We start from the raw sequence: 16,182 nt of genomic DNA, 5'->3' as shown, positions 1-16,182 counted from the left end.
ATTTAGCTGTGTTTTACAAATTAGGAACATTGTTGAGATCAGGATATTTCCTATGGACTATTATGGAAGAAGATTATGGGTTTCAATACCATTAATTCTCCTTAAGTATTTCCTTAATTATTGGATGGATTGGATGCGGTTCTATCTCTTCCAATTATGACAACGTTGTTCTGTTTAGAAATTTAATATATAGAAACAAACTTTCTATTTCGTTATCATCACATATGGTACGTAGCCATCCTTAGTTGTTTGCCATCCTATGGTCTTGATTTTTTTTGCAAAATTACTATTGGAGATGGACGATTATGATATATCGGTCATTAGCAAGAATGGTATTATTTTAGCTGTATTTTATAAAATAGGATCATTGCCGAAATCAATGCCGACAGAGAATATTTCCAATGAATTATTATGGAAGAAGATCATGGGCTTCAATACCTTCTATGTTCTCGGTCAGCAATTTTGAGGGTGTATTTATATGCTAAAAGCAGGTAGTCCAGATTTTGGCCATCCTTATATAAATGCTAAAAGTCCGTCATCTGCGCTTTTATCATATCTCCTTTAATTTTTTTTTCTCCTTTTTTTTTTTTTTTACGATAAATCTTGCTCCTTTGACCTCTACAACTTCGGATTGTTCTCCTGGGGATCAGTTTGTGAGTTGTGAGAGAGGTGATAAGGTGGCTTGGGAGGAAGTATTGGATGTTTGCATGGATGTGGCTCTATTTTCCCTCATCCTTTTTTCTCCTCTTACCGGCCTTGATCGCTAGTGTTCGAACCCTCATCTACCTCTTCTCTACTTGCTCCCTTCATATTGTACTGCTCGAGCATCTTTATGAACATTCATTCACTGTCAGTAAAATAAATAAAAACAAATATATTTTATCTTATTATACTTTTATCTCACCATATTTTGAATTTTTATATACATTACATTATAAACTTTATCCCTAATATATCAAATTGCGTTTGCATAGCAAGCTTGCATTCTCTCGTGATTGCAAAAATAAGTGAAGAGGTGACTTGTAGTATCAAGGTGGTAAGATCTAGTGCAATGCAAGTTTGTTGTCTGGAAGAAACTCTTATTCCTTAGTCATTATTTGAGGCTATGTATCCCAAGCTTCAAAGCACAAGGACCAATGGAAATCTTATGTGATTCCACCTAATTAGGACCTCTGCGTGGCCATTTTATTGATGTCTCTCCTGTCCCTAATCTTAGATTGCAATCTACAATTGGCTCAATAAGGAAAATAATGTTATCTATCAGACATAAAATACTATGTAATTTCGCATATGTGATTTTCCTATTTATTTTATGCAGTACAATGGCTACGTAAATATAATCCATTTCCAGAAATTTTTGTTTTTCAATAGCATGTATACTGCAAACTTCAGAGCTTAAAGGCACATGTCTGAAAATATAACTAATTTATGAAGAACATAATTCAATATGGCTATGTTCCACTAGATTAACCTGGGATAAGCATTTTTGACAAATAAACCAAATCGGCATGGCAATTATGTAAATGCAAAAGTTTAATCGGATTCATAATATTCTTCTCAATGATCTTTGGAAGTAAGTTCAAATTAACCAAGTACACAACCTTACAGCAAAAATTCCATAAAAAAAAAAAAAAAGGAAAAAAGAAGCACAACAATGCAGCACAATGGTTCAACACTCAATCAAATTAAGATGAGAAGCTCGTATGGTCATGAATTATTTGGACCATTTCACTGCTTCTCCACCTAATTACTAATCCCAAGTGGAAGGGGAACAGCAAAGAGGATTCTCTTCTTGCTCCCAAATCCATCAATCAAGATGGATGAACAATCCTGCAAGACTGGTCTTAGTTGAGGATTTTATATATAAGTTTTGATCAATAAGGAGGTAAAGGACAAAAAGGCTGTGCAGTTTCTTTCCTTGTACATACCTCTCAAGCTTTTTTTTTTTTTTCCAGTCCTATATCTTTCTTGCTTGTTTTCTCTCACATGGATTAGAAAGTGGAAGACCTCTTTAGCTCAGTTTTTGCTCCTTCACGATGTTCTCATTGGGGAGTAGTTATCAGCTCACCTTCTCCTAGAAAGTAGAGCATGAGTAATTATCTCGTGAAAAAATTAGTGACCAACAAAAAGAAATTCTAGCGAAGGAATGGAACGCAGATTTGTACTTCTCAAATAAATTGTTAGATGATATTGTAATCTAACTTTAACCCAGACGTGTATGTACTCCATCAATGTGTGCTGCAACTTTTTTTTCCCTCAATAGATGAGATTAAAAATTTTTCTTAATTTTTAAATATTTTTAAAGAAAAGTTTTTTTTTTTTTTTTTGGATAAGATGATAGAGCTATTTTAATTTATTAGGATAAGGCTTGACTTGTCGCTAGCAACCCATGCCACAAAGTACAAGCATTTTAGGTATAAATATATATATTATAAAGTAAAAATTGAGAGAAAATTTTTTAGTATTTGAGATTATCCATATAAGTAATTTTTTCTATGCCATGTGTTCTCCTACATAACAATCCTTCAAGCATTAAATTCAAGCTTTAGGTTAATAAAAAATCACATTAAATTTTATTTATATGAATTAAATTATGTTATTAATGTATGGTATTATTATATTTTATAATTAAAATTTATTTATATAAATAATTGAAATATAAAATGATACTAAAAATTTGAATGAATATTATTTTATTATTTAATATAATTTTTTTGATATGTTCAGATCTAGAATCCGTGCACAATGCACGGGCTCAAAAGTTGTATTTTTATAAAATATAATTATTATAATATGATTAGGCCGTAAGATATAAGTGGTTTGGCCATCTTCAAATATTATAATAAAATCCAAATGCACCTCAAAAAAAGAGAAATCCCTCCTTTTTAATTCTTATTTGTCGCTTGAGATTTTATACACATGGTTGGATAAACTAGACAAGGTTGCTACCGATATTTCATATCGATATAATTTATATTAATTTGAACAATTATAGGGAATAAATAATTAAATTCCTTTCACAAAATGTTACTTAAGTTAGTTAATTTAGGTCATGCTACACACTCAATATCTTTAAAGAACTTATATCAAATAATTTATTTTAAAATGGAAAACATAATTCACGAGGCTATTTTCTAGTAGACCTCGTGTGAGAGAATAATTTAGTTAACTGACAAACAAATCGGAGGTTCTTATGGATCAGCTAATGACATTTTTTATATATATTTTCATGTTAATCCTTATTTCTTTCTAATTATATTTTAATTTAAAAAACTTGAAACTTATTGCTTGTAAATTTTTTAGGTAAAATTAACTAGGCCATAATCAAATATTCTACTTGTTGTGATTCGAAGTCGGATGGCTAGATTGGTCTCTACTCCTATATGCATGAGGTATTATCTGCTCTAGCCTTAATCGTCTTAAGTTCTTGGGCTTCTAGCCATCTTGGGTCTCATATTTTATTCTTTAAATATACCTCATATTGGAGAAAAGATTCTATATTATATAAACTTGAGTTTTTCTTAATTTATAACCAACGTGGGATTAAAGATGTCCTCCTCTCGCAATACTATTTATATTTTTTTGACCATACTAACCTCAAATCTTCGAAAGATTTTTGCTTCCAATACTCAAAATTAACTAACCCTTTAATGCATCTATATTGCATGCAAGGCTGAGCAAATAACCAAATTCGAAGAAACCCACCCAATCCGACCCAATAAACAACGGTTTTCGGTGGTTGAAAGACATAAACGGATGAAATTGGGTTGAGATTTATAAAAAATTAATTATTTACGATCAGATTCGGTTCCTATACTTTTAAGTCATATGAAACCGAATCCATCCATACAGTGTTTCACAAACTCACTTTCATTTTGGACAGCATCATTTAAACTTCAATACTTCAATATTTCGTTTAGATTTCATTCTAAAGGTGTAGATCTTTTTTATATTAAATTGATAAAAAAAATAAATAAGTTTAAGTGGCTCAAAATTAGATTAAAATCAACACTGGATCAACATTGAAGTCCAAACCGACACAATTCATCCGAATCCGCTGCAAACCGTTCATCCGGTTTCAAATAGTTTATATATGATAAATGATCGATGGTGGGTGGAATTTTTTTCAACTTGATTGGGTTTGGTAGAATAAAATTTTTTACTCAATCTGATCGAATTCGATCCGTGCTTAACCTTAATTATATGTATTAAAATAGAGGCATCGGCCTCCATCCATCATGTAGTATCAGCCTCCATCCGCATGTGTAGTTTTTTCGAGGAGATAGAAAAAAAGGTAATAGATAAAAGAGCGGCACAGATACGAGGTGAAGGTTGTTTACGTAGTGGTGCTCTATTTCACTTTATCTCTCTGTCCATTGATCATTAATATGAGGAGAAGGTGGATCTTTTTGACCATTAATTAATAAAAAAGAAGAGAGAGAGATAAGTGGTGGAGTTTCGATTCTCCGGGAGCCTCTTGAGTTTTGTCAGTAGAAAGAAAGAAAATAGAATGAGTTCTTGAAATAAAGGGCAAGAGAGTGAAGATTTTAGGAGAAGTTAGATGATAAGAGAATTATAAAATTTTTAAATTAAAAAAAAATAAAATAACATATAATCTATATTATGTATAATTTTTTTATTTTTTAATTATTTTTAATATATATAGAATATATATTAATAAATTAATAAAATATTTTTTTAAAAAATATTACATCTCATGCATGCTTGGCATGAAGTTATAAGCTAGTATCTGTTATCATTGGTTCCTAATTTTCCAAAAACCGTGTGAGGAGGAGGTGAAGTGAACGAGAAAAGCCAAGCCTGGAAGCTTATGAATTGCTAACTTGAGGCTATTTTAACCTTTCCATAATATTAGTTCATCGTAACATAGATCTAGCCCATGAAAAGAAGAATATTGAGTTTGAGGGATTAATCTGCAAAAATAAATAAGTCAAAAGGTCCCAACGAATATTTTTATTCTAAAAAAATCATAATTCATGAATATTCCCGTCGACATCCCAAAAAAAGGCCATGATCGCGCGGCCAGAATAATCCACCGCTCAAATCAAACTAAGATGGAACGTCTTCACGGCCATGGACGGTCCGGATCAATCCGCCGCTTCCCCTTAATACCTACCTCCAAGTGGAAGAGATCGTAGACGGTTGTGTTAACCAACCTCCGACCAAGAAAAATAAAAAAACTTAAGCCAAGGCCACGGAAAATAGAAGGGCTCTACTTTCTCGCTCTCTCTCTCTCTCACCTCCAAAACCCTCAAATCCCCGCACGGGCGACCATGGCGGACAAGCAATGCCGCGAGGAAGACTACTCCCAGCTGAGAGATCTCCGCATAAGCCTCAATAGAGGAGGCGAAGGCGGCAAAGGAGGAGGAGAAGAGGACGGCGATAGTGACAGCGGCTTCTCGCTCTGCTTCTGGCTTTACCTTTCGAGCTCCGCTCGTCCTTCTTCTGTGATCCTTCGTCAGGTTTTTTATCCTTCTTTTCCGCCACCTCGATGAGTAAGAAGAATTTTTTCCTCTTTCTTTTTTTTTTTGTTTGTTTGTTTTTGGTGTATTTTTGGGTGGATGCCGAGAACTCGTGGATTTTTGTTTCAAGATGTGATTTTGGTTCGAATTTCGTCTACGAATGTACGGGTTTTTCTTTTTCGTTACGTGTTTCTTTGGAATGTTTGGGATTTTTTCTTTCAGGTCTTTAATGGCCACTTCTTGTTTCTCGTCGCTGAAATGGGAATAGGTGTCTTCCCTTTTTGTTTATTGGTTGTTGCGCTTTTTTTTTTTCTTTTCTAAAGATAAAATCTATTTAGAAATGACACGAAATTTATGTTTTTCTGCACCAAAGGGCAGCTAATCTTTCCTTCCGCTGTTCATTTCCTTCCGAGTGATAAAATTGTTCCCTGGTGAGTATTTTATGTTTATGTCTTCGTTTCTGGCTATTGATTTTGGAGAAAAGTCGAATCTTGTATCGTTGGGAGGTCTGCAGGTTTTTTTTTTCCCCTTTTTTTGGCATGAGAGGATTGTTTGTCTCTTGGCACCTGAATCACTTATTTGTTTTATCTTGTAATTGGTGTTCTTTTCTTACGGTGGATGGATGTAAATATTGATTGCGATATTAATTTTCTTGACTTTTCTAGAAACAAGTTTTTGTCTTCTGAAGGCGTCACCATATCAATTGTTTTATGAACTGAGATAGCCTTTTTCTGTTTCCGTTTGGATCCCTTTATTGATTGTATGTAAACAAAAAGGTTTACGGTTTTGTCAATGGTATAACTCAGGCATCTGCACCGATGATTTACTATCACCGAACATCTATGTTAGTTGGTATCCGTAACTATTTTGAGATCGTAATCATTACCAGCAAACCTTACACCATGCACTTGCATTTGCTTTATCTATTATTACCTGCTATTCATTTTTCTAAGTATCAAAGGACACATCCTTAGTTTCTATTCATTAGATTTGTTGGTAGTATAATGTGGATATTTTTTTTTCTGGTCCTTGGATGCATGACAATAATTTTTGAACTGAAGTACATTTCATACCATCCACCTTGTCTGCATATTCCTATTTTCCATGTACTTTGTAATCAAGTAACGTCCTGTCTTACATTATTCATTGAGGATTTTTCAGTTCTTGCTCTTATTCTTTCAGATATTAGCCAGAGAACTCCTGGATGTCCAGCCCTATTACCGAAAAATATCTCCACACTGCTAGCTTGACACTTGGTACAAGAGGATTGGTGCTTTAGCCTGCTGTAAATTGTATTGAATCATGCCACGTTGAATGCTCGCCATGCAAAACATTTCTTTTTTTTTTTTTTTTTTCTGTTTAAATGCTAACAGGGTTATGCTCTCTAGCATTATGATCTTTCATGGATCTTTTGCACATGACTACACAACATATTATATCCCTACCTTGCAGAATATTATCTATGTTTTGCTTAAGTAGTGCAATTTCCTTTCTTGTCTACCTTCTTCTTTTATTTGATAATGCCCACTAATGATGGAAGATTTTATACTACTATAGTTAAGTCATATGCATGCACTTACTTTTCTAAATTCACATACTTAGTCTAATCGAGCCAATTTCACAAAAATGAATATGCAAATTCCATTCTATCTTTTTATCACAATTAGCTATGACCAACGTTTACATCTGACCAAGATCTCATCAAGACATCTATTTGGTGTTAGCTATTCACCAATATGGCATATCTAAAATTTTGGCCTTTTATTGTGGCCTGCATAAACTGATTTGGCCAATATAAACCGATATATGCTGATATATTCGATGAGTAAAAATCAGTATATCAATGGAGATTTTTTGATCTTTATTTTACTAACTTATTTGAGGTTTTCAAATAAATAAATATCTAATCAATGCTGAAAACATAAGCCAGTATCAGTTTTACTATGTTGGCCAAGGTATTGATGTTCCAGTTCCTATGTATCTTGTGATATTTCCATATCACTCGGTTCTTTCTAAATTTTTGCCACCTTCCATCTTGCCTGAGATAAAGTCAGATCTAAGTTCATCTCATTACGAGTCACCCACCAGATGGCCAATATCTCAGAGTTTAGAAGTCTTGGCTGCATTGTTCTATGCTTATTATTTTCTTTATTACTACCAACTTCTAGCACATTTGAACATTTTGACATGAGGCAATGTGGTACTTATTGGCACTGTGGAAATAAGGAATCCAACTTACATGAGTCTACAGTGTCCACAATTTGCACATGATTTTTGAATGTCCTATTAACAACCCTCTGTGCAAGTGCTATGACCTGTGATCCAATACCAAATAAAATAGGTCCAAGCTCTCTGGACAGTTTTAGTGAGTACAATCTATGTATTCTTGTATCAAATTTAATGCATCACAATCATGTTTTTTTTTCTTTCCAGTATTTATGTTGTTAACTAGTATATTGTTTTTTCAGTAGAAAGGTGGATGAACTATGTGTTTTTGCCATTTTAAATCTCAGATGACTTTGGAAAATGAAGATGAAGTTCCCTTTCTGGCTTTGAGCGAGGATAACAAACTGACACTCTTTCCTTTAATGTTCTTACATGAAGAAGCTCCATCCACTAGCAGTTCCTTTCCATGGACTGACATGCTACACGCATCTGCTGAGATCGAATGCCCACTTGAGAAATGGGTTCATGTTGGGTGTGAGGTATGTGGTTTCATAAGTGCAAGTTCTCATCATATAAGGAAGAATATTCACAGTGAAAGATTTCTGTCTGCCTGCCCCTTTCTTAAGTAGCCGTTCATTGGTCATCTAACACTTTAAATAAATTCAGAAGCATATGCTTTTCTTATTTGCAGTCACTATGCTGGCAGGAACTATAATATTAAATGTATCAAGTATTAACTTGTTGGGCTGTTTAAGCCATCGTTTGCGGTATTGGTCCGTGGTGCCCCATGCTGGGCACTTAACCATACTGGTAGCAAATCGTATTGGTACCACAAACTAACCCGTACTGATATTATACCACTATGGCACCCATACTATGAACCACGATGTAAACTCTAACATCCTAGCTACAGTTGCAGAAATAATATATGTTTTGTGCCATGAAGCTTCCTTCTGTTACAAATATGACGGAGTTAGCATTTATTTCAGCATAAACTACTTCAAAAATGCATATGTTGCAAGGTGGTTTTTTTCACTGGAATGATAAAGTAAATTCTTTTGCGATGCTCTTTGTTGGCTATACTTTATGATATGGTGCTTATTATCATTTGTGTGTATTTAGGTAAGTTGTTGGTTCAACTTTTACCTATCCTTACCTGCTTGGTATTTCATTTAACTAACTTATTTTTGGAATAATGGATAATTCTAATTTGCATTGGTACGTGATAATGGCAATAGATGTACATGAATCATGCATGACATTACAAAACCTCAAAAAAATTTCTCCTTTTTTTTTTCATCTTGCTTAGATCTGTATACTTGTGCACATTAAGTTTTTGACATGCAAGATATGCACTGCTTTCATGGAAAAGTGAAATTTTAGAGTTGGAATTTCTTGGTCATATTAAGTTTCTCTGATACTATATTTTAATCTTTGTGGAACATGTGGAAGCTTATGGAATTATTAAAAAACATGATATAATTGCTAATATCTCCTCTTTCATATTTGCAGGATGGTAGCCAGACAGTTGTCTCCTTATTAGTTGTAAATGATGCTACTAAAATATCAAGTTTGTCTGTTGTCTACCTGGCTTTTTTCTTTCCCTACCCATGTTTTTTTTTAAATTTTTTTTTTTAACGACAAGAAAAGGCTACACTTCCAAGTATGGTTCAACGAACCGGACCAAACCGGTGAAAAAACTGTCCGGTTTGGCCCTGATTTTCAAATCAGGGCCTTGAACTGTCTGGTTCGATACGGTTTCTTTTTTTTTTCTTTAGTGTCAGTGGGTGGGGGATTTCCTCTTTTTTTTTTTTTGGTTTTTTAATGCTGGTATGGTACAGTACAGTACCATACGGTACCGGTTCAGCCTTCCTTGCTTCCAAGTAACTTCATCAAAGCTTCCTGTTTATTTAATTATAATTCTGAGGTTTGGTTCAGTGCATTAATAAGAAACAAGCATATAATCTTTCTTAACAATACATGATGCTTCAGATTCAAGTTTATTCACTTGATTTGGATTATCTCTATGTCATTATTTCTTTTATTTAGTTTTCAGATCCATAACATGTGTAAGAATTATTGTTTAGTTAGGGTCTCAAATTTTAGTTTGAATTTACCCTTGCTTGAACTTTGTCTAAGCAAGCATTTTCTGCAGTTTTTCCAATTATTTGCAAGTCAGACAGTTCATATTGATATTCTGGCACCAGGTAGCAACAAACCATATGTTCCTTCACATTGATGGAAAACTTGTCAGAGAGGAATCTCTGACATCCCTATGCAGTGAGCATCACTTTCGAGACAATTTGAAGAGAATAAGTTTAGCTGGTAATGATGGGAAACTTGATGGTTATGTCTATAATGTTCAAGTTTTGCCAATATCAGCATCGATAACAGATCAGTTTGTAAAGGTGCATACTAGTTTTTCAAGATGTTAATGCCTTACTTTTTCACAATGTTGCTACTATCATCATATAACCATATAAACATGTTCATGTGATGGCAGAAGCCACCAGTAAAGTTATCTCTTGATGGTTCATCCATCTTTGATGGAGTTGAAGACGGTGGGGATGGTGTCTGGAGCATTGTTGGTGGCAAGGTTAGAGAAATTTTTCACTCTTGGCGAAGCTGCAACTTTGTGAAATGCAATGCGATAGTACTTTTATTGTTGAATGCGGTTTGTTGGAAAAGGAAACATATTAACACATTATGGAACCAAACCATGTTTCAAATTTTGATCGGAGAAAATGATGCCATTTACTCACGATATCATGCTTCTTTCATTGCTATGCACCTAGATGGTTTCACATTGAGTTCGAGAATAATTGTTTTTATAATGACTTGGGAAACCAGCATCATGGGATATCAATACTAGGTTTGGTTACTGTTCCACAACTTTTTGAACTTTAAAGTTTCAAAACCTCTAGATAATGGATTGAACATTTGTCCAATAACAGAAGAATTTCACAACTTGCAAAGCAAAGAAGTCTTATTTAACATCGAGATCTATAGGTTTTATCACTAAGAGTGACTTGCTACTAAATTTGGCCAAATTCAGTCAGTTTTTCAACTTCTTGAAAATTTATATCTGAACTTAAATTGCAAAAGATAAACTGCAAAAAATTAATGACATTATTGTGAAAAAAATTGCTAACTGAAAAATGTGAGTTGAACATCAAAAGAAGTATGAGAACATCTTATTTATTTCTCCCGTAAAACAAGTAATGAGCATTCAAGTTAACGATCTCACTTACTATGCAATGAAGAATGTCCAAGCACAAATTATATCATGGAATGCAAGTTATGATATAGTGAATTTACAAGTAAGAGATGCACCAACCAAGCAACATCAAATAGTGAGAACCATATCTGCTAATGAAAACATGGCTGTTGACATCACAATGTCCATGAAGGATGGTTGTGCTGAAATATCTCTATGCCCCTATGTAGATATAGTAACATATGGTTTCATATGCTTGGGATCATAGTCTGAGGACATGGCATATTTTCTAGTTCTTGGCTACCACGACATTATTGAATTGGTCAGTGTAGCTGGTAGCGCACAGCTAAATTCTCACACACATTCTATTTATTCCTTTTGCCTTTTTAGTTGTTGATGGCTTGATGCATCATAATAATGCTACTTCCGCTTCCCAACTTTTCAATAACCATCTCCAACCCCAAGATCAGATAATGGATCCCTAATAGGCTAATACTATCATCAACAGCTACATTGTATGCCCAAAGTACTTGAATAAGTTTTTAGGGGTTATATGGCAGGCATAGAATGTGAGGAAAAGGGATGTGGGCCCCATGCATGAAGAGCCTGAGTCCCGCAGTGTGCTAGACTTTGGGCTTTGTTATTGTATATTCGAAGATGAGCTCCATCAGCATTTTTTTGTCATCGTCAGACTGTCATCAATATCATCCTGCAATAAGTCAGCTGTATCTCACTGGTACCATCTAATTTCTCATTATCCTGCTGATCCAATTCAATTGCTCATTCTTCCTTGATCTCATCACTAAGCTGCAAGACTGGTACCATTGAAACATGAGGTTTGGGCAACGAAGTGTTGACTAAAAGGCACACAATGTCAACCCACTTCATTTTCCATTCTGAATCTCTCCTTCCCATCCTACTTTGACAAGCATAAGGCCTGTTATTTCTACTCTTAGTGAAAAATCAACTAACAGAACCCCCCCCCCCCCCCCAACAACAAAAAAAAAAAAAAAAAAAAAAAAAATCCAAGCTAAGTACCGCGACAACTATAATTCTGTATCTAAAGCATCATTTCCATTTAATGAAATGCCAAAATGAAGAATAAGCACCTGAAAATCAAATCATTGATCTTCAATCAGTTTTTTTTGCATGGAAAATCTTGTGTTGAAACAATCTAATCCTTGTCAGAAGAACTCATTCTTCGGTGATGAACACTGAAGAGATGAGCTCCACTTTGCTTCAATTTATTATTTACACTTGACTGTAGGCTTTTATCATTGGCATGATCTTGTGAGCACTTTTGTTCTTGCTTTCCTTTTTCAGGAGAACACACTATTCTATATATGTATATACATATATATATATGGAATTTTTTGTATTTTGCTCTTCACTCAGGAGTATTGATCAGTAGCAAGCTAGCAAAACATGACTAATATTATATGCATTATAAAAGTGTTAAAGTATAATTTTATTATGCATGTCGGTTCACTAGCTACTTAGGTTCATGAGCAGAGTTGCGTGCCCCATCATTCTTACCAATTTCCCACCATCATGATGCTTTCTGAGTTATATGATGTCAGCATATTACGTCTAAGGACTTCCTTTTGTTTGCCTGTATCTGAGCAGGGTCTTGCACCCTCTTTACCTTAAACTTTCCTCAATCAACTAAACTTGTCAAACTCCTTTCCCTGCTTATATGTGAAAAATCAGCTCAAAAGTAGTCTTTTTCCTAGAGACTAAGTAGGGAGATTAAACTGGTAGGAGAATATTGTTGTTGAAATGATAGAGTTCATATGTTCTTTTCATCTCTTTTCTTTCATCTATCACTGAACCAATTTGTGTCTTATCAAGGTCCTCCATAGTTATAATTTAAAATTTTAGTGTCCAAGAGATACAGAGATGCAATAATTCCATTATTGATGAAGTAGTCCTCTTAGACCAACTCATGGCCCTGTGTTATATCATAGTATGAGTACACAATAATTCAAAGCTAGTCAAAATCATTATAAATCATAGTATTCACAGATCAGAAGTTTGCTGACTAGAATTTGATAATGTTAGATAGGAGTCCTGGTGACTATAGATTTGACAGGTAGAGAAACAATTGTTGTGTTTAATATTTAAATCGTCAGTCAGAGAAGTTCCTTTCTGAGAAGGAGAGATAACGTATTGCAAGGTTCCAATATTAAATTTCATAAAGGAACTATATTAAATAGTTGATTGATTCAGTTAATATCATGGAAGTACATAACTCTGAACCATATAAACATGAATCATGTCCAATTTCATAATCATATTGTCTGATTGATGAAGAAAAATTTTGTGTAAGGTAACATGCCCAGGACCCTGGTGACTTTCACAGTGCACATCAATTTATTTTTTTCGTTTTTTAAAAATCACCTGCAAATTTGGGGATAAATGCGCTCTGACATTCAATTTAAATACCCACTATATTCTATATTGAAAATAGTTTTAAAAGAAATCCTTGTCTTTTCTTTTAACTAATACTCTGAATGCAGGCTTCGTGCCGCAGGAATTTCTGCCTTCATGTTGTTCTTGCTAATGCTTTTGGTCGGTCTGTAAACAAGGAGATGGAGGTTGATTTTTGCTTTCTTCTTTATTTCTCCTTGGACTCCATTTGTGATTGGGCCAAATAGCTCAGTTGTTTCTAATGACATCTGGTAGTTTTTTCAGATTGTTGCTTCACTTGTATATGCCGACAATGGAAGCCCTGTTGAAAAGACCAGAGATGTTGCGGAAGCTCCATTACTGACGAGCTATGATGGTCTTGAACATCCTTCACAGATAGGCCAGTTCCGCTTATTCGCGGACGTGCAACCTTTAAACTGAAGATATCTCAGGTGCTTCCCAAAGAGGCTTGGCATTATATGTGAACCTACTTTCACCACTTATCATCTTTACATTTGTGTTGCTGATGCATGTCTATCTCTGCATTCATTTCTTTGAAATTTTAAGATGTTATTTGTCGGTTGTTTTATATGATAAGAAATCTCTAGATCTCGCTGATATTATCAATTCTAAGCTGTTTTTTTTCTTTTGAAGTATGAAGCTGCATAGCCACATTTGCTTTTCAAACATTTGACCTAGGTTGCTATTCCTCTTAAGGTTCACTGTTGATTCTCTTCTGTCTTGGTTGCAGCTGTCTTCTAAATCTGACAATAGGCTATTCCGTGTTTGTTTTCGTACAATGCATGCTCAAACATACCCATTTCTAGAAGCATATTCCCATCCAATCCGTTGCATCTCAAGGAATCGCAGTAACCGACCATTGGCTCTCGGGAAAAGATTGGCTTCGACAACAGCACTTTTTGATGAAATTCATTCAGGCAAAGGCAATGATGGGTCTGGAGTGGTTCAGGAAATCTATGGAGATGATCGCTTCCACATTTGAATCAGAGTGTATTGAGATGTAATACCCCGTCAAAACACTCTAAACTAGAAAATGATAAATCACCTTCATCAATTGATACTAGTGGAATCTTGGAAAAGGTACATAATGCATGCAATTACACATCCATAGCTAATTATTCAAGTGTATATTATTTATAATTGACAGATGTGTTGGCACATGTATTTTCTATTTCTTCAATTTGCATGTGTATATCTTAATGCTGACTCACTTTTCCACTCACTGGACACTTTAATAGGATGAGATATCACTGAAGACAAGCCTAGAAGCAAGATCAAATAATTTTGAAGGAACCGATGGTGCACTATCAGATTCTGAGAGCACTGATGCTAGAAACTATGAATCCAGATGGACAAAGGAGGCTATGAACCCAATTTCAGATGCTGTCATCTTTAAATACTGTTTGGAAGACACATATGAGCGGCTGATGTTACTCAAAGATATGTTAACTTCTGCGAGCGACGAAGATATCGTCAATTTTGCGGAGCAAGTTTGCCTGTATGCTGGATGTTCTCATCACCGGTAATCTTATCAAGTTTTACTAGTTATAAAAATTCTAATATGTTAAAAAAGCTGTATTTCACGTTAAAGACATGTGAATTCCATAGATATCAAATATTGATTTCAAAGCGGTTGCTCCAAGAGGGCGTTGATACTTGGAACTCGATTACTCGGAACAGTCACCATGTTCTCTGGACGGACGTGGTTCCTGAGATCGATAAAAGATTCAGGAACATTGCCTGCTCTAACCGGGGATTGTCAGGAGAGGTTGTATCTATTTCCCTTTTTTCTTCTAATTTGGGCATCTCATTTAGACATTTTCTAATCCTGAATAAATTCAGATGGTGACCTTTTTATCTCATGATTTAGGACCTTGATGTTTTGCGAGGAATTGCTGGATGTGGCGATCAATTGGGCCAGGAAGAATTTGCCAGAATGTGGTACTGGTTATACCCTGTAGCATCTGCTTTGTCAAATGAACAAATAAATGCTATGTGGGCGTGCTTGTCACCCAAATGGATAGAGGGATTAATTACCAGGGAGGAAGCTGAGATTGCACTTAAAGGTTCCAGAGGACCACAGAAACCAGGAACCTTTGTTCTCAGGTTTCCAACCTCTCGCAGCTGGCCTCACCCGGATGCTGGTAGCTTGGTTGTCACCTATGTTGGTGCTGATTCCGCACTTCATCATAAGCTTCTTTCTCTTGATTATAGGTGTGCCTTTTTTTCTCCTGTCCCAAGTTTTGCATTCCTGCAGTCTGGTGGATACGTTCCTTTGTTTATGAAACTTTGATGATAAACCACACGACTTAGCTTCAGGCGGTGTCTTTCCTAAAGGTTTTAAATTTTTTTTTCCCTCATAAATTTGATGATGACAGGAAAAAGGACGCCAGACCACTTCCAGAGTTGCTTTTGGAGAGCCTGAATTATCCCAATTGGGAAGGCAAGTCACACTGAAATATTAATTTTTATGTTTGTGTATGGTACTTTTGTACAAATGTCAGCAGGGTTACATTTATCTGAAATATCAATTTCAAATTCTCAACAGGGTTTGTCGACAAGGGAACGCCGCTTGCCAGAGCTGAAAACTGTCTTGGTAAGGACATGAGATTCATTATGGGCCTAGTGCCCTTTGCGGATGTTTTTCAGAGGGCGAGTGTATTATTATTGTGTAAAAATATGATGCTATATACTGGAAGGTTTTCCTCCCGGATGAGAGGGAAATGTAATTAGTCATGTTCTAACAGTCTAACAGAAATCAATCGGCGTAGTAAATCATTCCATTTTTTCACAAATTGATGATGTATGAATGCATAAATCAAGTTGACCGCATGAATACATTGAAAATTCTAGTAGCACTATCCAATTGGCCGATCAATTCTAAAA

The 16,182-nt window shown here is 35.0% G+C and overlaps 1 protein-coding gene across 1 annotated transcript; it reads left to right on the top strand.

Moving 5' to 3' along the window:
- Positions 1–5,173: 5,173 nt before the first annotated feature.
- Positions 5,174–16,091, top strand: LOC105043815 (SH2 domain-containing protein A). Its single transcript, XM_010921533.4, is given in 15 exon segments — positions 5,174–5,483; positions 7,997–8,188; positions 9,857–10,057; positions 10,153–10,245; positions 13,386–13,463; positions 13,561–13,663; positions 13,666–13,727; positions 14,027–14,270; positions 14,273–14,376; positions 14,535–14,818; positions 14,905–15,064; positions 15,167–15,510; positions 15,675–15,703; positions 15,706–15,739; positions 15,845–16,091. Coding segments are annotated over 15 exon segments (2,154 nt in total). The 5' UTR covers positions 5,174–5,294; the 3' UTR covers positions 15,882–16,091.
- The last annotated feature ends 91 nt before the right edge of the window (positions 16,092–16,182 follow it).

Source organism: Elaeis guineensis, chromosome 4, assembly GCF_000442705.2.
Source record: "Elaeis guineensis isolate ETL-2024a chromosome 4, EG11, whole genome shotgun sequence".
Taxonomy (NCBI): Eukaryota; Viridiplantae; Streptophyta; class Magnoliopsida; order Arecales; family Arecaceae; genus Elaeis; species Elaeis guineensis.
Note: the sequence above shows the minus strand (reverse complement) of the source record. Positions and strands in the feature narration are given on the sequence as shown.